Genomic DNA, 27,709 nt, shown 5'->3' with positions numbered 1-27,709 from the left:
GATGTCTCCCTCCACCGTGGGTCTGATGTCTCCCTCCACCGCGGGTCTGATGTCTCCCTCCACCGTGGGTCTGATGTCTCCTTCCACCGTGGGTCCCACAGCTCAAGCTCAGATCCTCAGGCTTAGCAGCCTTACCTGAGTCATCTCACCTGCTCAGATGTTTTTAACACTGGTCTGGAATTCCCTAAGTAGGCTAACGTGGCTGAGTGTGGAATGTGGAGCCCACGGATACAGAGGGCTAACCCACGATCAGAGAGGTTGGGATACAGGCCTGGCATGTGTTTTGCCCACAAAGTCACTGTGGTATTTTTAAGGTTATGCTTACTACATATATGTGTCAAAACGTGTGTGTGTATCAACACATGTATATGGAGGTCGGAGGACAACTTTCAGAGTTGGGTCTCACCTTCCATCACGTGAGTACCGGAGATGGATCTCAGAAAGTCAGGTTTGCCTGCAAGTGTCTTTACCCCCTTACCACTGGGCCGTCTCACCCGAGTCCCTAAAGCGGTAATTCTATTATTATTAGGACAATCAGGTCCTTCGGCTGGCAACTGCAGAATTCAGCCCCATAACCTCTTTCTTTAGCACAGTTCCCTGGTTGGGAGGACAGCGGTGGGGACTACCAAGACAGAGGGGATGTGTCAGTACCCAGGGGCGAAAGGCGGTGGTGGGAGGTATTCCTCAGGTACCCAGTCCTGGGCTTCTGGCAAGTCTACAGGCTCTGATTTGGTGGCCTGGACTGACAGGGCCCTCACCAGCTTTTCACGCCAGGCCTTGACCCCTGAGACCGCCTCCCTCCAGCTGGCAGGTCTGGAGGCTGTGGAGGTGGCTGCACCGGCACCGGCACCTGCGGAGTGGTGGGCACTGTCCCAGCTCGATGCTCGAGTCATAGCTCTATGATGCTGTGCCACAGGCCTGGCGTCCCCCAGCAGGTTTATGGCGGACAGGTGTGAAGTGAGCCGCTCTTTCACCCTCTGGCTGGTCTCTGGCAGTGTCCTCAGGTTCTTCCACAGTTTCTGTTTCGCCTCCCCAAAAAGTGCTTTTGGGGAGCTGGGGGCTGATGCGAGCTTTCCATCGGTTGCGGTGGAAAGTTTCCTTTCCGGAGCCTGGAACAGGAAAAGTGGAACAGAGAAGGGGAAGCCTGGGGCCCGGCTGATCAGAAAAACTCCATGCAGCCATCCCCTCTACCTCGTCCCAGGGCGCTGGAGCTCCCAAGCCCGATCCCTGCCCCATCCTGCCTATCTCTGTGTGTGGCTTCACCAGGTGGCTCCCAAGGTTTGGTAAATTTTCTCAAGAGTTACAGCTGGGCTGGAGGCGTGGCTCAGTGAATTTATCCAACTTGCTTCTGGGGATCGCTTCTATTGTCAGCATCTGCCCCACCCTTCTCCATGTCGGAAGGGATGTAGAAGATAGGATTATTAAGACCCCCGAGGTCCCTAGCCACAGTGGTCCATGTATTGCCTTTTGTCACTCTGTTCTGCAGACACTCTGAGCCCCAGGACTTTGCACATGTCTCCCACTCTGGGAACACCCTCCCTGCATCTCTGTGTCTGGCTGCTCATCCTTCTCATATTCCAGCTCCCGGAGACCTCCTCCAGGATGTCTTCTCTGACTTACACAAACATGTCTGAACATCAGTTTGCTTCATCTCCACCCCCAGTTTCAGAACTTCCCCACCAGGCAGGAAGCATGAAGTACAACAAGGCTTCAACCTAAAGGCCCCACTAGCTTCAAGGAGCTAAGTACATGTATCCACAATTTTCTGGGTTTTTGAGACAGGGTTTCTCCATATAACAGCCCTGGCTGTCTCGGAACTCACTCTGTAGACCAGGCTGGCCTTGAACTCAGAAATATGCCTGCCTTTGCTTCCCAGAGTGCTGGGATTAGAGGCGTGCCCCACCACCACCCAGTACATGTATCCATAATGTATTCATTCGTCTACACTGAAGATTCATTAGCCTAGCTAGCTCCTTTAGATGGTGAGGGCTGGTCGGTCCTGGGGGGCACACCTTTAATTCTAACACTTAGGAGGCAGAGGCAGGAGGAGTTCAGGCCAGCCAGGGCTACATAGAAAGACCTTGTCTTAGCAGAAACAAACAAAAAATATGCCAGGTCCTCTTGGAGGGGTGGAGCCACCTGGACTGCAAGGTTTGATGGGAGAAATAGACAGGAAACACACCTAGAATAAACAAAAACCTCTCAAGCTGGAAACTGTTCTCTGCACCGACTACACAGGGTGATGTGTGTATGGAAACTCTAGATCCTGGCAAATGCAATGGCTCTGTGGAGGTACTGGAGGAGACCAGCACAAAAGGTTCTCAGGGTGGCTAGTGTGTCTGAATGCAGGCGGCAGCTGAGGGCCAGGACCTGGAGTTGCAGGGCTCTTGGTTGCTTCTGACTGGGCGAGGATGGAACCCCCACGAGCTGTGGAGTCTAATCCCCGAGTCTGGGAATCACCGGGAGATGTTTTTCTTTAATCACACAGCTACAGAGGAGGGCATTTTCTGGAAAGGGTCTTCTCTAGCATCTTTCTCTGCCAGTCCCCGACCCAGTGCCTGCCTACCTCCTCGGGTGGGCAGGAAGCAGGCCTCTGGCCTTCCGTGGGGCCACCAGCTTGGCTTTCAGCGCCCTGAGCCAGGGCACTCGAGTACAGGAAGAGATTTTCGTAGTCGACGTGTGCTGGATCCTCCTGAAAGGTACGGAAGAGATATAGGAATCAGACCCAGCAACAGGAAAGGCTGAGGTGGGGAGAACCCTCGGTGGGGGCCTCTTAAACCGACCTCAGAACCTAGGCCACGCCCACTGAGTCTCAGTGGAAGAGCCCTGCCCACAGTGTATAGGCCAAACATCATACTCAGATGAAAGAACCCAGCTCACAAGTCTCAGATGATAGAAAGAGCTCCAATTACAGCAGACATTAGGACACGTCCATCAGCCGTCAAAGGAAAGAGCCCCTCCCACAGCAGCTTTAGGCCACACTCATAATTCATAAACTGAAAGAGCCCAGTGCACATCCGGTAAGCCACGCCCACCAGCCTCAGAGGAAAGCCATTCCTGCAGAGGAACCCCTTTGAATTCCATGCAGGAGGTCTCTGGCACTCCCTGGCAGGCAGCTGGGGTCCCCTCACCCCTACCTGGCCACAGGCTTGGGTCAGCAGCTCCCCATACGGCCGAATAGGTTTCTGCTGGTGGAATGAGACCAGGGCGTCCAGAGAGGCATGGGTCATATGGTCCCCAGCAAGGATGAAAGTCCCATCGTCTGAGAGCTTTACCATGAAGTGACGGCAGCAGGTCTGAGCTCTGTGGAGACACTGCTGGGGTTGGGATTGCAGACACTGTGCCCCGGTTTCGCCAGTTACCACACAGGACTTCTAAGGCCCACCTCAAGAGTTCTTGGTTGGATGAAATAAGGGATACAATATAATTGTGGTGCTTGTCCGTCATCGCTGCACTGGGGAGACTGAGGGCCAGAGGATGGAGGCTTGGAGGCCAGCCTGTCTCAACCAAATAGTAGTAGCAAATTATAGCAATCTTCTCATTGTAACACTATTTCATGTAGTCCAGGCTACACTGAAACTTACTGTGTAGCCAAGGATGACCTTGAATTCCAGATTCTCCTGTTTCAGCTTCCCTGTGCTAGGCTAACAGATGTGCACCCCATACTACATAGCAAGTTCGAGGCCAGCCTGGCTATGAAACCCTCTCCCAAATAGGAAGACAGACAGACAGAGACAGAGAGAGAGAGAGAGAGAGAGAGAGAGAGAGAGAGAGAGAGAGAGAGAGATATTCCCTTGACTGCTTCAAGTTGCCCAAATCAGGCTTTGAGACCCACGAGCTCTTGGCACTGGCCTTTCTGACTCAGATTCATGTCACTCACTTGAAGGTGAAAGTTGGAAGGAGGCAGGGGCCACCCTCAGATTCCTGCCTATCCCACCCTCAGACACAGGTCTCAGGTCCTCCCCAGTGTTCCACGACTGCTGGATATAGCCAGCCTGCATACCGGGCAGAGCCCTCAGGCCTGCTGTGCCTTTGGCCTAGCGTCCGCCATGGACTTACTTGTAGGAAAGGGTGTAGCCCACGTGGCTGTGACTGACTCGGATAAGAAAGGTTCCCGGTGGTTGAGACTCCAGCAGGTTCTCAGCAGCTCTGGAGAGGCACACAGAAAGACTGGCTGATATGGAGACAGCAAGCATGGGGGACGGCTTAGCAACCTGGGGTTCCATTTGGCTCTGGTTATGCACGGGGCACTTACAGTATTGCACTTGGCAGCTTAGCTCTCTGACCTGTCTGTCCTGTGCCTGCACCTGCTCCCCCACCCCTCTGAGCAATGCACACAGCAACCTTGGACTCCCATGTGCACCACAGTACCTGTACATCTCTTACTTAAGAATGGGATAAGTTTCCCACCCCTAAAGACAATCACATTTAGTTTCTATTCAATGTATTCCCAGGCTATGTAGAAGGAAGAATTGAAGGGCTGATCTGAGATTGACCAGATGGTTCTGACAAGCCTGCCGGCCCGAATTCAATCCCTGGGACTCACATGGAAGGAAAGCTGCCCTCTGAACACCACACACATAGTAAGAAATAAAAGATAATAAAAATGTAAATAGCTTATTACTAAGAAAGAAAAGTTCTCCTTTAATCCCAGCACTCGGGAGGCAGAGGCAGGTGGATCTCTGTGAGTTCGAGACCAGCCTGGTTTACAGAGCTAGTTCCAGGACAGGCTCCAAAGCCACAGAGAAACCCTGTCTCGAAAAACCAAAAAAAAAAAAGAAAAAAAAAAAAAAAAAGAAGAAGAAGAAGAAGAAGAAGAAGAAGAAGAAGAAGAAGAAGAAGAAGAAGAAGAAGAAAAAAGAACAGTTCTGACCCAGCCTCAACTGGTCTAGTGTGCATGTGTGTTCACGCAAACCGTATCCTTCCAAGGTCTTTTTGGGAAAATCCTTGTTTCCCATCTTACACCTGTGTGGGCAGGCAAGTGCTGTGAGATCCAACCTGTGAGTCAGAAGGGAACCACCCACTCAGCAATCTGATGCCTTCTCTTGGACCCAGCACCTGGGAGGCAGACGCAGGTGGATCCTTGAGAGTTAGAGGCCAGTCTATTTCCAGGGACAGCTAGGGCAGGCAAATGTGCTCCGACACATTCAGAAACCAGAGGACAGTCCTCAGAGTTGGTTTTCTCCTTTTGCCTTGTGGGTCCCAGGAACTGAAGCTGCATTGCCAAGTAATGTAACCCTTCTAACCTGCACTATTGCTTTGCTCCCAATTCCACAATTTCGCTGCTTTTGCAAATTCCTGTGAGCCCCTACTATAAGAAGCCAAGAACCTGGAAACACCGGGCCCTGGCCCAGTAACACCAGGAAGGCCCTGGAGCTCGAAGGCCTGCACTTTCAGATAGCTGAGGATGACCTTGAACTCGTGACCCCTCATCCCTCCCCCCCCACCTTCTGAGTACTGGGTTGAAGGTGTGCCTGGTTTACGCACAGTGGCTTTGTGTACACCAGGCAAGCACTCTCCCAACTACTCAACTAAGCGACACACACTTTAGCAATCGAGCCATAGCCACAGCCTCTGAATAAACAATACCCAGTCTTTTTTGGTGGTTTGAAGTGCTGGGCTTTGGACAGTGTCACTTGGAGGCTTCTGATGCTGACCCTGAAGTAGATCTCCTCCTAGCTTCCACTCTTGCCTGCCTGCAATCCTCTGAGGTCACACACAGTATCCATAGCAGAGGCTATGGTCTGCCTATGCACTGAGTCTAGAGTCCAGCTGGGCTACGCATCTGCGCATGTGCCGTGGGACTCAGGCAGGGGTCTAACCTTACCTGCTCCTCAGCTTCCCGTGGCCCGGAGCGAGTGTGAGAATGATGTGAACAGGGGCCTTGCCCCAAAATGTCCACTGTGGTTAGGGGTGATGGACCAAGAAGCAGGATAAAGCAGGATGGGGTTATCATTATGTCCTTACTGTCGCGTGATGGTGCCGTGGAACCACTCTGGGATCCCGCCTTGGGCCAGCTGGTCCGCCTGGGTGTGCACAAACCAGTCCAGCCGAGGGGGCAGTGGCGGGGGCAGCTTCCAGACTTCTGCTTCTGCCATGGCATCCAAAGAAGGGTCACCTGGAGGGAGGAGGGAGAAGTGGGTGCCTCTTGGCTCTAACATTGCACACGCTGGTACCTGGTTTACTGGGAGCCATCCTGGTGGCCAGAGCAAGGCGGTTCCTGCGGACACAGACTGTTGTGTCACAGGCTATTGCTAGGTCGCGAGTGGCTGTGAAGGAGGGTCAGGTGTCTTCCTCTACTGCCCCACACCATGGTTTTGTTTATTGATTGTGTGTGTGTTCATGGGCCACAGTATATATGTAGAGAAGTCCAGACGATTTCTGGGAGTCGGCTGTCTCCTTCCACCATGTAGTTCCCTGACTGAAATTCAGGTCTTCAGGCCTGGCAGCAAGCACCCTTTCATACTGAACCATCCCCAACAACAAGATTTTGTTGTTGTTCTTGTGTTTTTAGACAGGGCTCTCTACGTAGCCCTGGCTGTCCTGGAACTCGCTCTGTAGACCAGGCTCTTCCCAAATGCACAGAGATCCACTGCCTCTGCCTCCTGAGCGCTGGGATTAAAGGAGTGCAGCACCACTGCCTGACCAAACTGACATATTTTTAAAAGTTTTTTTTTAATCTCTCTCTCTCTCTCTCTCTCTCTCTCTCTCTCTCTCTCTCTCTCTGTGTGTGTGTGTGTGTGTGTATGTGTGTGTGTGTGCATGAGCAGGTGCCTTTGGTTCCTAGAAGGCACCAGATCTGGAGCTGGAATTGTGGGTGGTTGTGAGCTGCTCCATGTGGGTACTGAGCACTGAACTGGATTCTTTAAGAGCAGCGAGTGGCTGAGACATCTCTTCATACCTCACCTTAGATTCTGAGAAGGGTCTGTCACTAAAGCTGGGGCTGGTCACAGAATTCCAGGGTCCTCCAATCCCCATTCCCAGACCCCCACCCTTGCGGGACCTTGGTTCTGCTCTGTGGTCTCCATGCCTGCTGGAAGGCAAATCTGAACTCAGGCCTTTATGCTTTATGCTCACAACAGAAGCATTTTACCGACTAAGTGGGCTCTTGGTTTAGTGTGTGAGAAAGGGTAGCCAAGAATGGCCTTGAACTTCTAACCCTCCTGCGTTTACCTCCTTAGGTGACAGCTCTTCCTGTACACCGTTAATTCATACTCGTGTTGGCTGATTTACACTCAGGGTACCACAGGGCTTTGTAGGCTGGCGACATAAAGGATGTGGTAAATACGTGTAAAACAGTATTGAGTATTAAGCTGAAGGAAAACTAGCAAAAACCTCTTCCCCAGGTTCCTCTATCACTCGTCATTCAGGCCCTAGACCTGAGCTGTGCATCCCCACCTCCAGTCCCGGAAGATGGGTCTTCCCACGAGGAGAGGTCTGTTGACATAGGGTGGTGGTGCAGCCTAAAGGTACTCAGAAGAAAGTGATTAACTGAATTGATTAGTGAACACTTGATAACCAAGCTGCATACTGTCTCTGTCCCCATTTCCTGTCCCTCTCTCAGCAGGGTTCCACGGAACCGTTTCTTCCAGGCTGGGGTCTCCCCAGGATGAGGCCTGGGGTCACAGGCATCAAAGCATGTGGAATTAGAGGCAGATAGATTATCTGGGTTCAATTTCTTCCTTGCATAGCTGCTGTGTAAAGTCACAAACTTAACTGCTTGGGGCCTTAACATCTGTTGTTAAGTGATATTTTCGGAAGGGCTGGGACAGAATGCTATATAGTCGGTACAATATATAGATGGCTTACACACCTGCATGTATGGAAAAGTGAGAGGCAGCCTTCCTTTTTCCTCCTCCCTCTCTCCCTCCCTCCCTCCCTCCCTCCCTCCTTCCCTTCCTCCGTCCCTCCTGCTTTCTTCTTCTTCCCTCCCTCTCTCTCTTACTCCCTTCCTCCTTCCTTCCTCCCTCCCTTCCTTCCTTCCTTCCTTCCTTCCTTCCTTCCTTCCTTCCTTCCTTCCTTCCTTCCTTTTTTTGAGACAGAGTTACGTAGCCCAGGCTGACCTTAGTGTAGCTGAGGATAATCCTGAACTCCCGGTCCTCTCACCTACCCCTCCCAAGTCCTGGGGCGACAGCCTGCTCAACCAAGCCCAGTTTACACTTTGCCAGGACTCCAGGTATTGCTATATATCCATAATCCCCACACTTGGGAGGCTGAGGCAGGACTGCTATGAGCTCAGAGCTACCCAGGACTACCCTGGATTAAAAACAGAAGGCCAGATGTGGTGGCATACATCCATCATCTCAGTACTTACAAGGTGGAGACAGGAGGATTAGGAGCTTCTAGGCCACTCTTGAAAGTAATAATAGTGGAGCTGAAATTCTCCTATTACCTGGCTTTTATTTATTTTATTGCTTATTTGTTTTTAAAATGTTTTTATTTATGTGTATGTATGTGCTTCTCTGTGTATAGATATAAATGTTTATTAGCCACGTGTGTGCAGATACCACTGGAGGCAAAACATGGTACTGGGTACCTGGAGATGGATTTACAGGTGGTCGTGAGCCTCTCCATGTAGGTGCTGGAAACTGAATTCGGCTCTTCTGCAGGTGCAGCGTGCACTCTTAACTGTTGACCCTTCTCTCCAGTGTTATTCTGATATTTAAAAAATTTTAGTGTGTATGTGGGAGTGTCCATATGCGGACACACGCATGTGCAGATAGATGTGTGTAGCCTGCAGTTGACATCAGGTGTTTTCTTCATTCTCTCTCCCCCTTATGTATGTAAGCAGAGTCTCTGAAGAGCCGGCAGCTTCTGGGAGTCTGACTAGCCAGTTGCCCTAGGGATCTCCTGCCTCCACCTCCCACATGCCGGGATGACAGGTGGCCCTCGCCTGCCAGGCCAGACTTTACGTGGGTGCTAGGGATCTGAACTCAGATCCTCGTGACCCTCTGCTAAATGCTTTATCGACTGAGCCATCTTGTCAGCCCTTCCCTTTTTTCTTTCATTATTCGCCCTGCTTCACAGGTCCAGACACCTGCCACAGTGCTCCAGTTTTCACACTGTTCATGTAGACTGGAGTCCTGGCCCCAGGCAAGCAACCCATCCAGGCTGTGTAAGTACACGCTGACAAAAATCACCCACCAACACATCTCCCAGAATGTATCCTGTCATGAATGGACTCTACTTCTTTCTTAGTATAAAATATAGCTGAACCCAGTCACAAGCTGGGACAGAATTTTCTCTTTATTTCAGAACACTTCTACATATTTTTAAGACCCAATGTGAACGTCTCCTCCTCCAGCCAGCCTTCCTTTTCCCTCCCCTCCCCCGGAGCTTCCCCTTTGTTCCTTCCTCTGCTGGCTCAGGCTGGACCCCAAGGAGCTGGAGGACTTTCTCTGCCTCATCCTTGTTACTTTCTTAGGACACAGGGCCAGTGGGTCGTTGGTTTCTCTGAAACAGGTCTCACTGCATAGCTGAAGCTAGCTTCAAACTCATGATCTAGCCTGCCTCGACCAACAGCATGCTGGAATGGCAGGTGTGGATAACCATGACAGAGCTTGCAACGGTTCCCTCCTCTGGTAAGCCCTTTCCCGCATCTCCCAGCCCCACCTCACCCAATGCTGGAGCCCCAGAGGTTCTGCAGCTGGGGAATGTTGGGATGCAGGGATGCCAGGATTCTGGATGCTGGGTTCAGGATGCAGGATACTTACTGACCTTGGAGAGCCTGGGCTGTGTTCCGCAGGACTCTTGAGCTGCCGCTAGAGCCCAAGTTTCGCTTCAGGGTCTGCACGTCAGAGGGGCAGGGCGGCAGCCCCAGCCAGTTCCTGTTTCCTCCAGCAGGTGAACCAGGGCGGGACCAAGCTCCGGGCTTGTGTCTGTAGCTGAAGCTGATACTCGCTCCTGCCACGCCTTTGCTCAGCTATCAGCTCCTTGGAACCCCCAAGACAGTTGCAGCCCCTTTTGAAACAGTCTCATGTGCCGCAGGTTAGCCTGGAACTTTCTATGCAGCTGAGAATGACCTTGAACTAATGATCCTCCTGCCTCCACTACTCACTGCTGGCAGTGGAATCCAGAACTTAGTTTGCTAGGCAAGCACTCTGCTAACCGAGCTGCGTTTCCTGCCCTTATTGCAGTCCCAAAGATCAGGAAAGGGGCCAGTAGGGACTGCTTGGTGGGTATGGGGTGCAGGAACAGTGTGTAGACAGGGATCAGCATGTGCCAAGGCCCTGAGGCTGGACAGAGACATTGAAGGACAGACTCTCACTCTCACACAGCTCTATCCTGGCTTCCTTTGCAAACACACCTGAAATGACTTTCTACGATCGCGGCCTTCTAGGCCAATGTGAAAGCCTGATGACTCAGGTTTATAGTCCCAGCATTCAGAAACCCGAGGCAGGAGGATTTGGGGTTCCAGGCTAGCCTGGGCTACAAAGGGAGACTGAAACTCAAAATCCAAACAAAACCAAAGTACAAAAACAAAACCAAAGTATCCATCTCTTTTATTTTGTTTGATTTTCTAAGACTGGGTCTCCTGGAGCCCACTATATAGCTGAGGCTGGTGCAAAGCCCTGCTCTTCTTGCCTACACCTCTGGAGGCTGCCATCGCAGGCATTACCATATTTTCTGTGGTAGTGGAGTGGGACCCTGGGCTCCATTCACAATAGGCAAGTACCCTGCCGACCAAGCGCAGGTCCAGTCTATGCCTGAGTCCTCTTCTGACTTTAAAATGAACTGAAACATTGTGTGTGTGTGTGATCCTGTGCATACCCCGGGTCCTGTGCCTAACAGGCAAAGCTGACAGGGCTGTGCGCTGCCTGCCCCACTCTCTCTCGACCAAGGGGCAAAGCTGCTTTCTCCTCTCTAGGGAGATACTTTCTAAGATGGAGCTGGGAGCCTTTCTGAACCCCTGCTCTTCCCAGGCGGTGTAGGCTTGGGAGTCTTTGGGTTGACAAAGGCCCAACAGAGAAGGAAACCAGCGCTGGTCCCATGATGGAGCCACGCAAGCAATGGGCCCAGGGGCTCAGCTCATTGGGGTGTTACTGTAGCTTAATTCGGTGCCTTTTGGCTTGGCTTTGGGTGAGATGGGCTCCAATTTCACTAGCTGGGCCAACCTCTCTGATCCTCCTCATGCCTGCTTGCTCTGGGGTGGTCCCCAGCCTCCATGGTGAAGAAGAGAGGGTTCAGAAGGCACTAGACCAGCGTAGTGTCACCTGGACAATCAGGACTTTGGGGTTCTTGTGTACATGGGGCTCAGCCTCAGACAACACGAGCTGTTTCAGCTTGGCTCTTGGACTGCGGTCTTCCACAAGATAACATCTTCCTGTCAGCAGTCAAAGCAGAATTCCCCCACCCCCGTGTCTGTGGTTCACAACGGAACACACTTCCCAAAGGAAGAAGAGGGCAGTGACGGCCACTAACGCAGTATGAAGAGGGATGTCTGATGGAAGGTAACGGGGGACCCTGAGGTCCCTCTCCCTCGGTGTCAGCTTCTTTTGTTGACCTCGTAGGTGAACTGGAGTGGACAATTCTCTGGGTAGGTAGTTGCTGCCAAACTCCATCAGCTTAGACCACAGACTCAGAGGACAGGGGGCAGGTAGGGAAGGGGCAGGGTGGCCATTTTATACTTCTCTCTGCCTGGGGCATCTGCTTCTACTCTTGCTTTTGTTCATTCATTTGTGCATTTCACAAACACTGGCTGGGCTCGAGTTCTGTGCAAGTACCATACTGGATGTTAAGGTTGAAATGGAAGAAATGATGGCGTATCTGTCACTTTGAGAGGCTGAGGCAGGAGGAAGGCTAGATCTGGGCCAGTCTGGACTGTATCCTATCTCAGAAAAGGGGGTGGGGTGTGCAAGGGTAAGGTGGCTCAGGGGGTAGAATCCAAGGGTAAGGTGGCTCAGGGGTAGAATCCAAGGGTAAGGTGGCTCAGGGGGTAGATGGCAAGGGTAAGGTGGCTCAGGGGGTAGAATCCAAGGGTAAGGTGGCTCAGGGGGTAGATGGCAAGGGTAAGGTGGCTCAGGGGGTAGATGCTCTTGTTGCCAAGCATGACGACCAGAATTTGATCCCCAGGAATCATGGAGTGACTCCTACAAGCTGTCCTCTGAACACACAAACACACAGAAAAAAAAATACATTTTTTAGTTTGGAAAAAAAAGGTTCTACTACCACATTGGGCTTGAACTGTGAGCCTAGGAACCTTGGAAGGCACACGTAAAACATGGCACCACACACTGCAATGAGGGGGGAGGTCCTGCCCAGGCTATAAAGTATATAAATTAATAACTGGCTGCTGCTGGGTATGATGGCCATGGCTTGAATGGAAGCCCTTGGAAAGCAGAGACAGGTAGATCTCAGTTAGACAAGGCCAGCTAAGACCACATGAGACCCTATTTCAACAAGACACCAGAAGCTGTGTGTCATTATAACTGGTATACAGCCAGAGAAGACAAATCCACAGAGAGATGACATGCTGCCAGGGGCAACTCACCATACAGGAAGTAGCGCCTGCTCACGGGGACTGTGTGATAAAGCATACTCTAAACTTGACTTTGGGGAAGATACTTTAGTCTGTAATTGTGTTAAAAACCTGCCCAAGAGCTAGAGAGACAGTCCTTGCTTGAGTATCAGGATTTGGTAACTCTGGCTCCAAGGGATTCATTCGATGCATATTCTGGCTTCCATGGGCACCAAGCATGAATGTGGTGCACAGACATACATACAGGAAAACACTCAAAACAGAAAAAGAAAAAAGCCTTCCCTAGCCCTGTAAATAGCCTGCCCTGGCCTCACATCCCTTTCCTTCCCCTCCGAAGGTCTCTAGTGCTGAGGAAGACCTGCTTGGCTCCCATGCTCTGTTCCTTAATCCCCCTTTTAGCGTGGCTCTTTCCGTTGTCATTACCTTCCTCTTACACTGAAAAACATCTCCCTGCTACTATTTCCTACAGTCTGGGTACCAAACCTCGGACTTGAACCCTGTTCTGTGAATGCAGGTATGGAACCCAGACTGCACGTGCTTGGCAGGACCAGATGTGTGGAGTCCCTTCTGAGGGATGTCAACAGGATGCTTTTCTCTTTCGTGTTTATGGGTGTTTGGCCAGCCACGTGTCTGTGCACCGTGTGTATGCCTAGTGTTAGTCCTCTGGAAATGGAGTTAGGGATGGTGGTGAGCCACCAGGTGTGTGGTAGAAATAGAACCAGGGTCCTCTGCAAGCACAAGTGATCTTAATCCCTGGCGAATCCCTTCAGCCCTGTAGGAAGGATCTTAGTGTGCCTTTGTAGTCATTGCTCAGCTGACCCTGCAGCCTCCACCCCACCCCACTTTCCCAGCTCTCCCTACTGTCCTGTGAGGTGGGAGCTGGGATTCCTTCAAGGCACACATGGTAAGGGAGTGATGAGCTGGCAGCTTCCCCTTACCCACAATTAAGGGCTCAGAACAAAGCCAGAAAGGTTTGGTGAATATTGCCTGTCATCCCAGCACCCAGAGGCTACAACAGGAGGCCTGCTTTGAACCGCAGAGCAGCCTGATCCTTGCCCCCAAACCACAAACTCTTATCTGGGTGGCTCAGTGTGGTGCTAGCCATCCCCACACGTGCTTGGTCTGTGCTCTAGCACACACGCGCTCGCTGGGAGAGAGTCCTGCTGTCCCTGCATGGGGTCTCCATGATTGCCCCAATCCTGGGTGCAGAGTCTGACCTTCCTTCGCGAGTTAGCAGTCTGTTCACGTGGGATGAAGCACGTGAAATTCAACTGCTTTGGCAGAAGATTCTGGAAGCTTCTGCCCAGTTCCCTCTGTGCTCCCTTGCTCATTCTATTAACTCCCTCACCCCTGACAGTTTTTCTGTGTAGCCCTGGCTGTCTTGAAACTAGATCTGTAGATTAGGTTTGCCTCAACTCAGAGATCCACTTGCTCTGCCTCCTGAGAGCTGGGATCAAAGGCGTGCACTGCCACCCTGGCTTCATTTGCTGTTTTTCTACACAGTGAGTCATCTTAGCTGAGTGTGTGCTATAGTTCAACTGGAGCTTGTGATGAGAAAGGCTGTGTGCCAGAAGTTGGGCTCTCTATGAACTAAAGAGGTGGTGGACTTCTTGTGCGTTTTTTTTGAAGGTGTCAGATCCCCTGGAAATGGGGTCACAGTTGTGAGCTGCCATGTGGTTGCTGGGAATAGCAGAACCCAGGTCCTCTGGAAGAACAGCCAGTGCTCTTAACTGCTGAGTCATCTCTCCAGCACTGCAGGCGGATCTCCATGAGTTCGAGACTAGTCTGATCTACAAAGTGACAGCCAGGGCTGTTACACAGAGAAACTGTCTCAAAAACAAAACAAAACAAAACAAAACAAAACGAACAAACAAAAAAAACAACAAAGAAAAGAAGAAAAAGAAAAAAGAAATTTATTGCTGGGCAGTGGCGGTGCTTGCCTTTAATCCCAGCATTCAGGGAGGCAGAGGCAGGTGGATATCTCTGAGTTTGGTCAGCCAGAGATACACAGAAAAACCCTGCTTTGAAAAACCACAAAAAAAAAAAAAAAAAAAGAGGTGACCTTTTAAAGGGCAAGGTCTTCGGGGAGTGTGGCAGAGTGCACCAGGTGGGAAGCCCACAGTGAGAGCCAGAGGGGAGGATGTCTACGAGCGGTTGAAGAACAGTATTTGCTAGACAAGACAGGCTGCAAGTAACTCCCAGCTGCTGTGGCTGCACTCACAAGGCTGTCACGGGACCACACCAGCAAAACCACACCAACCAAAATGCTATGGGGGAGGGGATCATGAGGTCCCACCCCCAGCTGAGGAGCCACTGGCAAGGGTCCCTGGGGAGAGCTGCCAAGTTTCTCTGCAGACCCTAGGCCACTTTTACTAAAAGGCATCCATTAAATCTGCCCCTGGTAGGTGCTGGGTGAGCAGAACTGCTTTTCAAATGTACTTTAATCTGTTTTCAGGTGTGTACTGGTCAGTGTAAACAGGAAACATTGGAGATTTCAGGGGAGGGAGACTATTGCTGGTATGTTGGTTTTAATTTCAAAAAAAGGGGAAATTTTGACGCTGACAGTTTGGACTGACAGCAGCTTGGGGAAGGGTTAGAGTAAAAAGGAAGGGGCTCCCCAGGCAACACCCCTCCCGCCAGGGCATCTGGTCCCAATCAGTCTCTCTGGAGGACAGAGCTGTCAAAGTACAACTGGGTAAAGACAGCGCCAACCACCAGACTGCAGGGTGGCACTGTGCCATGGAATGCCGGTCTGGGTCTCAGGGACCAGGTGCTCCCGTGGGGCCAGGGTAGTCACGCTGGTTCCTGATCGCCTGGGTATGCTGCTAGAAAATCAAAGACGGAATCATTTCATGGTGTTAGGAATCTGGAAAAATAAAAAATCATCTCAGCTAGAAAAGGAACGTCCCATTGGAGCCAGCCAGAGGATAAGAAGAGTGGGGAGGCGGTTTTGGTGCCATTGAGGCAGGTGGCCCGGTGACAGTGGTTGTGGGTGAGTGGTGGTGATACCAGGATCACTTGCTGTGGGTACAGTGTCCCCTCAGGGCTGGACCACAGGCTCCCATCCCGCTGTGGCCATGAGAGCCGTCCACTTCTTCCAAATCCTCTACACGAATTTTTCCTTAGTTTGTGCTTCCCTTTGGTTTGACACGTAAGGAGACAGGGGACATGGTTCTTTGTCACTTGTCCAAAACTGAGAACAGGTGAAGGCAGGTGTCAGGCTTGGCCTGCAGTGGCCCTTGTGGCGGTGCTCAGGGTATGGGGCCAGGCAGGCTGGGCACCGCCAGCGGCGGCTTCACTTCTGTGGTGGAGGGACAAGGGACAGAAGGCTGGAGATGGTGGCTGCCACGCCCCCACCCCACTTCTCTCCATTTGTGGCAATACGACAAGGAATGGATAGGCCTGACTGGCAGATGACACAGGAAAAACAGCAAAATTCTAACTCGTTCCATCTCTGAAGGTGGAAAAGATCAGACGGTTACTAAAATAATCAATTTCTCAATTGTGTCCGGGCGGCCGTATCCGAGCAGCGGAGGTGGAGGCTCACCCGGGGCAGGCACAGTCAGTCGGGCTGAGCCGGGGGGCTCAGGATGGGTGGTGACCTTGTCCTCACAGGAGGCTGCACCGGAAGAAGCTGGTCCTCTTCTGCTGCTCTACTGTGATCTTGACCCCGTGGCTGCTCCCCTGCGGACTGTTCCCTTCCTGAAGTCACAAGTGTGCCTTGTTACTTATGTGGATTGTCAGCACCATTTACACCTGCATACGGCATCAGTCATCCGGTACGTCTGCCTACCGCTGTCCAGCTAACCACATCATGCCCCCACATCCATTCTCCACTATCCATCCAACTACCCCTACTAACTGCTCAAGTGCCCACCCGTCACCCTTCCCGCCCATCTACCTTCGATCCAACCCGCACGAACTCCTGCGGCCATCACCCACCCTCTTCCAACCAACCATTCCACTATCCCAACAGCTCACTCACCTTTCACAAACCCACATCTTCATCTGCTTTCCATGATCCCCCAAGCCTTCACCCTTCCCTTCCCCTCCCCCAACAGATACTTCCCTCCACACTTGTTTGTCCCTTGTCCCCTCTGGGCATTGAGATGAGGACCTACTGGACACTGGTCAAGTGTTCTGCGGCTGAGCCACATCCCCAGTGGCACAAACCATCTTGTCTGCTCGGCTCTTCCTTTGTCCCCTCTGCTTCCGTCTACCCATTCTTCTATGCTAAACATCCCTACGTCTATCACGGAGGCAGCCAAGAGTCAGGGAGACAATGTCCCTTAGGGTTAGAGCTTTCTGACCCTGTGCCCCAGGAGTGCCCAGGTCCAGGGGCTGCCAGAGACATAGAACCTAAACTCTAACCTTTCTCTTATAAAGAAAACTTTTAAAAATTACACTTATTTATTTGTGCATGCATGTGTGTTCTTGCGTACACACGTGTGCACATGCAGTTAGGAGAACAACTTGTGGGAGTGAGTTCTTTCTTTCCACAGTGTGGGTTCTGGGTATCTACCTCAGTTATCTTGCCCACCCAGGACTCCAATTCTGATCATGTTATGTTGATGCAAAAGCAAACATACAAATACACAAACAAGTACACAACCAAAGCTGTAGGGGCTGCATGCTGCACCTATCTGGTATACTGGTTTACAGGAAATGCTCCTGTTTGGATGGAAGCATTGAGGAGATGCTGCGGACAAACCTTGGGCCTCACTGGCTGAATTCATACAGCTCAGGATGAATGCTCAGAGACTTGTAGGGCAGGCTGTACTTCACACGAGCTGTGAGTGATCAGACTTTAAAGAGCCTTGGAACGAGTGCTCTCTGCCCTCTAACCACACAGGTGGGTCTGGGGAAGGGAAGGGGCTGGAACCGAGGCTCAGGAAGCAGGGTCCCATGTGTGCCCCATGTCCCCAGGCCTTAGCGGCACACTCAGCTCAGTCTGGAGAGCCCTGCTCTCTTTGCTCGGCAGTGGCCTGCTAGGCTTTAAAGGGTTGGGGTGACAGCTCAGTGAGAGTTTGAGCTCCAGCACCCACATAAAAAGCCAGGTGTGGGGGCTGGGGCTACAGCCCAGCAGTTAAGAGCATCGGCTGCTTTGGCAGAGGAACTGGGTTTGATTCCTAGCACCCATGATGTACAACTCCAGGGCATCCTATGCCTCTAGACTCCCAGGTGCCAGCACACATGTGCACATTCTCTCCCCTCATCCCTAAGAATAAGATGTGAGGCATGCAGGTGCACGGTTTTAGGTCCAGTACTCGGGAGGAGAGACAGACGGCTGTCTATGTGGGATAGCCTGGTCTACATGGGAAGTCCCAGGCTAGCCAGAGCTACATAATGAGACCTTGCCTTAACAAACAAACAGACAGGTATTGGAGAGGTGGCTGAATTTAGAACGCTGGCTGCTCTTTCAGAGAACCTGAGTTCAATTCCCAGCATCTACACTGCAGCTCATAACTGCCTGTAACTTCAGATCCAGTTGAGCTCACGCCCTCTGGTCTCTGCGGGCACTACGCATGCACATGGTGCACAGACATTCATGCAGGCAAAATATCAAACACATTAAAATAAACAAACAATGAAATCATAAAACAGCAACAAAACAAGTCACGAAGGTGGTGCTTTATAGTCCCAGTGTTCGAGCGGGGAGACAGGAAGGTCCTGAGGCAACTGTCCAGAGTCCCAGCCTAAGCAACTGGCTCAGGTTCAGTGAGACCTTGCCTCAAAATCTAAGGTAGGAATCAAAGGAAGATACCTGATAACCTGATAATCACTGATAATCACTGACTTCTGGTTGACATTTACACACACACACACACACACACACACACACACACACACACACACTAGGATAGTAGGCTCGGGCAGTGATGTGCCTCCCTGGTCAAGGACGCCTGCATCCTACAGACCCCCACGTGGAGACGAAGGAAGAACCCAGACTCACCAATTTTTTGTCCATTTTTGCTTTGATATCCCTGGCGAGAGTGAAAAATGCCTGTGGAAAGAGCAGGTGGTCAGAGCCCTCTAGTGGTGGGATGTGGCTGGCAGGCAGCAAGGGAGGGACTCCAGCTAGCACTTCCTCTTGTTCCCAATTAAGCGCCCCCATCTGTCACCCTCTGTAGAGCACCTTGGGGACAGAGGCCTGCTGTGCGGGCACCTCCCCTAGACCAGCAATCCTGTGAGTGTGAGGGGGTCTATACAGAGGCTCACAAGGACACCATGTGATTGGCCCAAAGGTCCCAAGTGGTTAACTGGTTCAGAAGGGTCTGGAGGACCTGGAAGGTATCTATCCCTGGCTGTGTCTGCGCATGCCAACCCCCTACCCTTTTATTTTAGAGAGATTTTTCTCATAGCCCAGGTTGGCCTCAAACTCCTGTTTCTCCTGCCTCCACCTAAAAAGTACAGGGCTGACATGTGTCACCACCAAACCTGGCCTCTCCTGTCTTGAAAAATACCCACGAATGCCAGCCTGTTTGCCCACTGCCCATGGAAAGAACATGCAGAGGGAGGTTGGATTTAGCATCTCTGTGCAGTGTTGGCGACTTGGGAAGCGGTGCCAGGGGAAAGGGCATTAAGCTGTTGCCCTTGGGTGGTGGGCCTGGACAGGAAAGGAAGCATCTGATGGCACGAAAAGGGAAGAGATACAGCAAAGGCTGGGGAGGCTGGGCCCACCCAGGTGGCTTATGGGAGGAGTGGGGGTGAAGGCCAGTGAGGGGGGCACTTGGTCACTATCTTCCAGGTACCGTGTGGGGTGATGTGGACGATTTAGTTGTTTATTTTCTGAAGCAGTCTTGCTGTGTAGCCCAGGCTGGCCCCAGCAATCCTTCTATCTCAGACTCCTGAGCTCTGCAGGTCTGTTTTTGAGTGTCATTAGGTGTATGAGGGAGAGGTTGCGGGCCAGGTGCCAAGCTGGCACTGCCTTGGAGACAGCATGAGGATAAGGTCACAGAACTGGGGCTGTGAATTCGCAGTGTGGCTGAGATGAAGGCGACCGAGCTATCTCCTGGGTTGGCTCCAGTGTACCCTGAATGTCCAGCAGAGGGCACTGCAGAGGTCCCATCAACAACGCTGGACTGGGGCCCCTGAGCCAGAGGCCAGTTCCTTGGATCCTCCAGGCTGAATCTCCCAAAGAAAGACCTCTAAGGCCCTAGCACTGACCCCATAAGCCCCACAAGCCCGTGTCTCCCTGGAGCTGGGGACTCACATTCTCCACATTGATGTTGGCCTTCGCACTGGTCTCCATGAACTTGATCCCATAGTCGAGTGCCAGCTGTAATGGGTACACAAACACAGTCAACTCTCAGTGTTTCCTAAGGAATGGAAGCTGGGGTGGGGCTGGCACAAAGCTCAAGTAGTGACAGGCCAGGACAGGCTAAGAATGTCACCTTCATTGTGTGATGGTACTGCACCAAGCAGGAGAGAGCAGAGGAGAGGAGGCCTGCGCCAGCTCTGTTCCTTGCTGTGCCTGGCCTTGGTGGATTCTGGTAATATGATTGAGTTCACTGCCCAGTTCTTGCTGCTAGCCACAGGCACCCTGTCCTCTAGCCCTGTCTGGGGGGTTACAACCTCATAAGGCTCTCTCCTCCATCCCAAGCAAGCCAGGATGGCAATGCTATCCTATGCTCAACAGACTATGAAGGGGCACATGGGTCCCCTGGGGTGGAACTGGCTCTGGCACCCACCTTTTCTCCCCGCTCCTTGGACACCTGTCTCTTGTCGTTCACGTCACACTTATTCCCCAGTATCATCTTCTCCACATCTGCAGAGGCATGCTGAGGAGAACAGGGTGAACAGGGTCAAAGCGGCAGGGTGGGGATTACTCAGGGCTGACAGCCATGCACCCAGTCATTGAATCCTTCTTGACTGTAAATGGCTTCTATAGGTCACGGTCATTACGTTCCAGGGCCAGGGATCCCAGAACGGGCACTGAGAGACCTCAGCCACACGCTGCTGCTGTTCTGTGTTGGTCTGTGTGTGCATTCCATGCACAGACCACGGGGAGGACTACTTGTCTCCTTCCACTCCGTGGGCTCTGGGACTTGAACTCAAGATGTTAGGGTTGCTGGCAAGTGCCTTTACCCATTGAGCAACCTGCCAGCTAACGCCCCAATGCCTGCTTGGACCTTTTTACTCTCTCTTCTCTCTGGGGTCTAGAAACAAGGCTGTGTCTAGAAGAGCCAAAACTTCAGGCTAAGTTCTTGACGAGCACCCAGGCTTGGCCCAACCCTGACATCTCCTAGAAATGGCTCTGCTGTAGTTCCCTCCAGCGGCTCCTCTGAACAAGGAACACCAGAAAGCAGTTCTGCTATGAGGGAAACACTTCTCCACTCGGCCACACCTCCTGCCTGCCAGAGGAACGCGCAGGATGTCCCAAGCCAAATTAAGGATGAGTCCTTTTTTGACCAAAGCAACTGCTTATAAACAAAGGGCCTGCCTCTCAGCCTGGCCTGGGTGTCCACAGTATGTGTTCCTTTGTGGCTTTATAGATGGGTGAAGTTCTTGACATCCTAGACCCAATGCTCCACCTGCTTAGTCATCAGGGCCACAGGTGGAGCTGGCCAGGAAGGTATGGGGTGTGGCAGCACCTGGGCACTGATCAGAGGACAAAGTTAGCTGCAGGAGGGGAGGCTGGGCTGGCTGCCTCCTTGTCCCTTCACTTTTTCTTTGACTAGCTGTTGACCTGAATATGGGCTGAGACAGGCTCACACCCTGTTGTGGCTATAGCTCAAAATGTTTGTAACATACCGTCCAAATACAAGTCTTGGCTGCTCTAGAACCTTCTCTCGCTATAAAAAGTCAAATGCTCATGTGACCCTAAGCAGAGATGATTGCAGGATCAGTCAAACACTACTGTGTGGGTCCTGGGCCAATGGAGATTTTGGGCAGATGGCAGGCATCTTGTTCCCACGCCCCACTCTCTGCCTGTCCCCTATGTTCCTGGCTCTGAGGTATAGTCTCAGGAGAGGAAACAAAAAGGGGCCCTCACCTCTTCAATGTTTCGAATCCAATTCCGGATGTTGTCGAAGGACTTCTCATTGGTAATGTCATAGACCAGCATGATACCCTGGGTGGGAAAAGAGAGACATGGGTAAGCCGGGCTGTGGTGGCGCACGCCTTTAATCCCAGCACTCGGGAGGCAGAGGCAGGAGGATCTCTGTGACTTCAAGGCCAAACTGGTCTACAAGAGCTAGTTCCAAAGCGATACAGAGAAACCCTGTCTCAAAAAACCAAAAAAAAAAAAAAAAAAAAAAGACATGGGCTTTGAGGGGTCCCACAGAGTGGGTGTGGCCACTGCCAGAGAGAACCACTGTCTCAAGGTAGCCTGTCAGCTTCCCCATCTCCATGGTGACCTTTCTGACTCCCAAGCCAGACCTTGCCACACCCTACACCCTCTTTCCGAGCCTTGCTGGCTCCCTATGCTATAGGCACCTGTACTCCCCAAGTCCTCCAGACTCAGTGATGCCTCTTCAGGATACCCGACACATATCTACTATGTGCCAGGCTTCCAGCAGGAAGGACCCCGAGGCTGGATGTACACTTGGACCCTGACCTTGGAAGGTTCCGCACTCCAGGATAAGTGGTCTAGTCAGATCCCTAATGAATGTGAGGGGACACCTGACAAGGTCCACAGGTCCCAAGAGATCCAAAAAGTGGCCTCAGGCAGCCTGAGCAAACTGCATCACTGCTATTGTAGCAGAGAAACCAAGGCATAGGGAGATGAGATCTTTCTGATTAAGACTGAAGTCCAGGATACCTGAGTGCTGGTTCATGCATGAAATCCTAGCACTCAGGGAGACTGAGGCAGTTTGAGACCTGCAAGTTTGAGACCAGCCTGGGCCAAATAGCAAAATTCCCAACTCCCCCCCACCCCCCGAGCCCCAGAAGATGCTGAGACAGACAGCAGTCGCCCTCTGATAGCCCCGTAATGTCCTGGGTTTATGTGGTGCCTACAAAGGCCCAGTGGTGGCACTATCACAAGGCCCACAACTTGGCTCCAGTCCAGGTCCTGCTTCTCCTCTCCCTCAGGCTACTGGCACAGTCCTATGTAGAATACCCTGTCTCTAAGGCCACCCACACTGGCCAAGGAAGAGGAACAATCAGGAAGGGAATAACACAATGGCAGGCATGTGTGAGGGCCTGGGAAGCATTCACAGCACTGAAATGAGAATAAACACACAGTAACTTGAACTGCCATGGCCTGTAATGTCAGCACTCAGGAAGCTGAAGCAGAGGCTTACCCCAAGTCTGAGGTACAGGGGCGGCGCCAAGGGAAAAGCTAGCTCAGGTATGGTGGTACATGTCTTTCATACCAATACTCAGGAGCAGGGAGGGTCAGGTGGATCTCTGTGAGTTCAAAACCAAGCTAGTCTACATAGTGAGTTCCAGACCAGCCAGGCTGCATAGTAACACCCTGCCTCAAAGCAACAACAAAAAAATTGGGCTTGGACTGTAGCTCAATAGGGAGAACATGCATGAAGTCCTGGGTTCTACCTGGCACTTTTGTGAACCAGACATGGTGGCAAAGGCCTGTTTATTCCAGCACTCAGGAGGCTGAGGCAGAAGTATCAGAAGTTCCAGGCCAGCCTAAGTTACACAGCAAGAATGTGCTTCAGCACTGAAGGAGACCACTACTATCTTGGTGCTGGTGCAGGCCCAGTTCTCGGGGACTGTTGAGTCTTGGCTGCTGAGCAGGGCTCATGTCCACACCGTACTCAGGGCACAGTCATGATCCAAAGAGATACCTGGCTAAGGCCAAAGGTGCTAGGTGTGGGTAACGGGGGCAGGAGAGGCTCAGCGTGACTATCTCAGCCCAGAGAGGTCCAGAGGGCAGAGGTATCTCAGACCCCAGTGCCCTTGAGAGGCAAAACAGGATTAATTTTAATGAGGGTACTAACGTTGCAGGCCATAGGATTGAGTTTCCAATGTTGGCCACACTTCTTGGATGCTCTAAATACTTAATTTAACGCTGCCATTCATGTCTTTTGTTCCCAGGCTCCTCAGGTGTCCCTGTGAGTCCTCAAGCCGCCCTCACAGTGTGGACAGCCTGCTGGGAGGAACCGGGGTCTATGGCCCTGAATGACAGGTGAGCTACAGAAGGGACAGGGTGATAGGGAGAATGGGAATCTGGGCAGATGGTCATTTGTTTTCATGGCAGCCTGAGGCATATTCCACTTTCTCAGAGAGGAGACAGCTGGGAGTGTGATCCAGAGTTCTGGGCAGGATTGGGGTAGCTCCTCCTGCCTACCTTGTCCCTTGATACCCTGTTTTGCATAGTCTCACACAAGCAGGACCTGGTTAGGGTGGACTCCGTTCTTTCTCGCTGTCCCCTCATCTTCATGAGGGAAATACGTGGGGTGAGTTTGCTGACATGTCATCTGGCTGCAGGCCCAGGCAGAAGATGGAACAATGATAATCCCAAGTAAATCCAGCCTTCAAGTTGTTCTAGCAAATCCCAGAGATGCTGATGTGGCCCATGTGGCCCTTCTCAGTACTGGGGGATCAGTCCAGGGTTTGTCCTCCATGTAAGGATGGGCTTCCTCGTGCTCTTCTCAGCCCTCTAAAAGGACATTCTCACCATTTACTGCCCTGGGTCTGAGGCCTGGAAGAGTGTATGTATGTGCAGATGGGGCAGGGCGTGCTGACCTCTTTAGAGCCAGTTTGGGTGCTGGGCTGCCTGAGGAGTTGAACATAGGCTCCACAAGACTTAAGTCTTGGCAGGTGTGGTGACATACACCTATGATATCCCAGCCTAGGGAGGCTAAGGCAGGAAAATTCTGAGTTCCTGAACCTTCTCTAAAAACCAAACCAAAAATGGGGGCTGAGATACGCTCGAGTCCATAAAGTGCCTACCACATAAGCCTGAGTTTGATCCCTGCACTGAGGGGGCAGAGCCAGGCTAACCCCTGGAGCTCATCGCCAGCTAGCCTGGTCTACCAAGTTCCAAAGCAGAAGCAATGCTGGAAGATGACCTACCTGATCTCTAGTCTCCACACTCACGCACACATATGCACGTGCATCCACATGAACACATACACGTGTGCGCACCAAGTTTTAGATTACATAGAACAAGCTGGGTGCACTTGGGAAGTTAAGGCAGGAGGATTTTGAGTCTCAGGCCATCCCAGCCTACGAAGTGAGTTCTAGGCCAGCTTGGGCTACATCTGGGACTGTTTCAACAAGATGAAACAGAACAAAACACAGGCTTTCGTACTATGAACTGCTGATGCTTGTTTCCACATCACAACAACAGAAACAATAACAAAGTCGGTACCATGGCGCCTCTGTAGTAGGCTGTCGTGATCGTCCTAAACCGCTCCTGGCCAGCCGTGTCCCTGGAAAGGAGGATGAAGAATATTAACGACATGTATAGCCAGCTGGATCTCTCTCCCTTGAGGCCCTCCTGCTCAGGAAGCAGGGCTATCCCCATGACGACACGAAGGGGACTGTGGAGTGACAAGTTGAGGCCTTTCCAAGTCCCCTTCCATGCCTTAGCTTCCAGGTATTGTCGTGGGGACCAAGTTGGTGCTGTGGCTCACTCTGTCAGCACCTTTGCGAAGGAGGCGGTGTCCAGGGAGGTGGTGCCTGAGTTGGTGTGACCAAGCCTGGACCAGTACTGTGCACATGGGATATGTCACGTGTGGTTTACAAACAGGTGTCAGATACATACCTGCCTGTTATCCCAGTGATGGGGAGGCCTAGGCAGGAGGATTATGAGTTCCAGGCCAGTCTGGGATATACTGTGAGACACCGTTACAGAATAAAAAAGGGATGGTGTGCCTGGTAGTACAGTGTTTGCCTAATCCATACAAGGTCTTAGGTTCGTCTCCAGGACTGCAAGGACATGTCTTTCGTCCCTGAGCCCATGGTTCCTCCCAAGAGCTCTGGACATCTGAATTATACAAAAAGGTCTAGTGCTAAGTCTCAGTTCTACCTCTTGCCTTTAGTGTTTTCTTGTTTGTGAGTGCACAGCACGTGTAGAGTGACTTGCAGGAGCTGGTTTTCTCCTTCTACAGTGTGAGTCCTGGGGATCAAACTCAGGTCATCAGGCTTGGCAGAAAGCACCTTTACCTGCTGAGCCATCTTGCTGGCCCCTTGGCTTTGAATCTTACTTTATGGTGGCACAGGGATGGAAGTAAGTGTCCCGTGTGTGCTAAGGCAAGAGCCCGAAAGCTCTCTCATTTTACTGTGATTTTAGTTGAGATGACCTGCAGGGGTCATGCACAGTAATGTCAACTGCAGCCCAGGCCAGCTTCCCAGTATCTTCCCCGGTGAGAATGCCGAGGGCAGTGGAAAGGGAGGAGCCAGGGCAGGTGGCCTGGCTTGCTGAGACTGTGTCACTTTGGACTTAGGCACAAAGGCTGCCACATGGTCACCCCGTTGGAAGTGGAGAACGTCTATGGGTCCACTTACCATGTGGCCAGGACTGATGACTAAGCCCTGAGGATAGACAAGGACTCTCTCATCCAGGTTCAAAGTCTGAAGTCAGACTTGGGGTGATGACTAGTAGGAGTCAAGGGCACCCAGGAGGTTCCCCCATGGATACTGGCAAGCCAGGTAATGGTTCATGCTGAGATTAAAGGGAACTGACCACAACATGGGGGAAGGGTGCCTGGCTGGTGAATGCTTGACCACACCCTTCTGTTTGGTTCTGACACAGGTTCTCACGGTGTAGTCCAAATTGTCCTAGAACTTGCTGCGACCCTCCTGCCTGCCCCATGAGGGCTGGGATGACATCGCCCATGGAGCACATTTTTTCAAGTGATTTGGGTCTATTTGCCCAAGGCCAACTGGATTCAGCCTCCCAGGATGCTGGGCTACCCCCAAGTCCACACCAATGATGGAGATCTAGATGCTCACACTTCCCTGACTGACTCTGGCAGTGGAGCCCCCGCTTAGGGCTGAGGAGTGTGAACACTCATGGCCTTTGGAGCTGACCTTCTCTTCAAGGTTGTTTGTGGGTTTCAGGTCCACACACCAGGAAGTGAGGTGAGGCCTGAGCTCTCTTCTCAGGGGAAAAAAACAGGAAGTGGTATGAGGCCTTTAAAATTTGGGGTGAGGCTGTGGGCTCAGAAGGAAACCCCCAGGTGGGTGCGGTGGCACACACTTGTCATTCCAGGCCCTGGGAACCCAAGGCTAAAGACTGTAAGTTCCAGGCCAGCTTGGGCTACAAGGTGGGGCTCTGCTGTAACAAAAGAGAAAGAGGAAATTTGTAGCCCAGGCGTCTTATGCCTACTCTCCAAGATCACAGGAGGGCAGAGCCACCAGACTGAGCTGGTGACAGGAGCCATGGCTTCCGGCTATCTGCGGAGCACTGGGCCTTCAGGATCCCCTCCAGCCAGCCCCACACCTGAACACTTGTGGAAGTATTCCCTGTCTCTCCTGTACAGAGGGCTCCCTTCAGGTTCATTGAACCTCACTGGACAGATAGCTCTTCACCCACAGGCTCCAGTGGCCAGCAGAGTATAGCTGCCTGGGCTGGGTATGAAACTCTGGAAGCTTCTGAGGTAAAGGACTGTGTGCCAGGGTCTGCCTCCAAAGAATTTTGCCCAGCTGGTAGAGTGTCTGCCTAGCATGCACGGGGCTCTGGGCTCATTCCCATCAGTGCAAAAACGCACGCATACATGTGCTGTGACATATACCTGTCACCTCAACACTTAGGAAGGGGATGCAGGAAAATCAGGAATTCAAAGTCATCTTTGGAGCTGGATGTGGTTATACCCCTTTAGTTCCAGCACTTGAGTGACAGAGGCTGCACAGAGAGACTTTGTCTCAAAAAAAAAAACAAAAACCCAAAAAACAAAAACAAACAAAAATCCCCAAAACCAAAGGCTAGAGTGTGTGGGGAAGGGAAGCTAATGGCTATGCTCCAGGTGTGGAGCCCCATGGAGCCCAAGCTGTGGTGTACAAGGCAACAGCACTCACCATATCTGCAGTTTAATCCTCTTGCCATCGAGCTCTATGGTCCTAATTTTAAAGTCAATGCCTGAAAGAAAAACAATAAAAGGTGTTATTAAGGTCAGGCCACTTCCCAGTCGCCAGCCTAGGCTGGTGACAGAGGTTGTGGCTTATGGAGCAGCAGCTGGTGCTGGGTCCTCAGGAGCTCAGGGCTCTCTCTACCCATCAAGACTGGAAGCTTGCCGGGCGGTGGTGGCGCACGCCTTTAATCCCAGCACTCGGGAGGCAGAGGCAGGCGGATCTCTGTGAGTTCGAGACCAGCCTGGT

At 51.9% G+C, this 27,709-nt stretch overlaps 2 protein-coding genes across 2 annotated transcripts in view; both read right to left on the bottom strand.

Annotated features, from left to right (window-relative positions):
* Positions 1-644: 644 nt before the first annotated feature.
* On the bottom strand, positions 645-6,098 carry Hsh2d (hematopoietic SH2 domain containing). Its single transcript, XM_005370907.1, has 5 exons — positions 5,968-6,098; positions 4,060-4,149; positions 3,138-3,303; positions 2,567-2,692; positions 645-1,109 (listed from the first exon to the last, which is right to left on the bottom strand). The coding sequence occupies exons 1-5, from the start codon at positions 6,096-6,098 to the stop codon at positions 645-647; spliced, it is 978 nt and encodes a 325-aa protein (XP_005370964.1).
* An 8,434-nt stretch (positions 6,099-14,532) lies between these two features.
* Positions 14,533-27,709, bottom strand: part of Rab8a (RAB8A, member RAS oncogene family) — a 20,494-nt gene continuing 7,317 nt past the window's right edge. Inside the window, exons 2-8 of the mRNA XM_005370898.2 lie at positions 27,410-27,470; positions 24,759-24,819; positions 21,474-21,551; positions 20,170-20,259; positions 19,692-19,757; positions 18,432-18,482; positions 14,533-16,180 (exon numbers count right to left, since the gene is read on the bottom strand). Of these exons, the coding sequence (XP_005370955.1) occupies positions 16,088-16,180; positions 18,432-18,482; positions 19,692-19,757; positions 20,170-20,259; positions 21,474-21,551; positions 24,759-24,819; positions 27,410-27,470 (500 nt within the window). The 3' untranslated portion in view covers positions 14,533-16,087. The remainder of the gene's footprint in view (positions 16,181-18,431; positions 18,483-19,691; positions 19,758-20,169; positions 20,260-21,473; positions 21,552-24,758; positions 24,820-27,409; positions 27,471-27,709) is intronic.

This window comes from Microtus ochrogaster, unplaced genomic scaffold, assembly GCF_000317375.1.
Source record: "Microtus ochrogaster isolate Prairie Vole_2 unplaced genomic scaffold, MicOch1.0 UNK89, whole genome shotgun sequence".
Taxonomy (NCBI): domain Eukaryota; kingdom Metazoa; phylum Chordata; class Mammalia; order Rodentia; family Cricetidae; genus Microtus; species Microtus ochrogaster.
The sequence above is the reverse complement of the archived record's forward strand: the minus strand, read 5'-3'. Positions and strand labels throughout refer to the sequence as shown.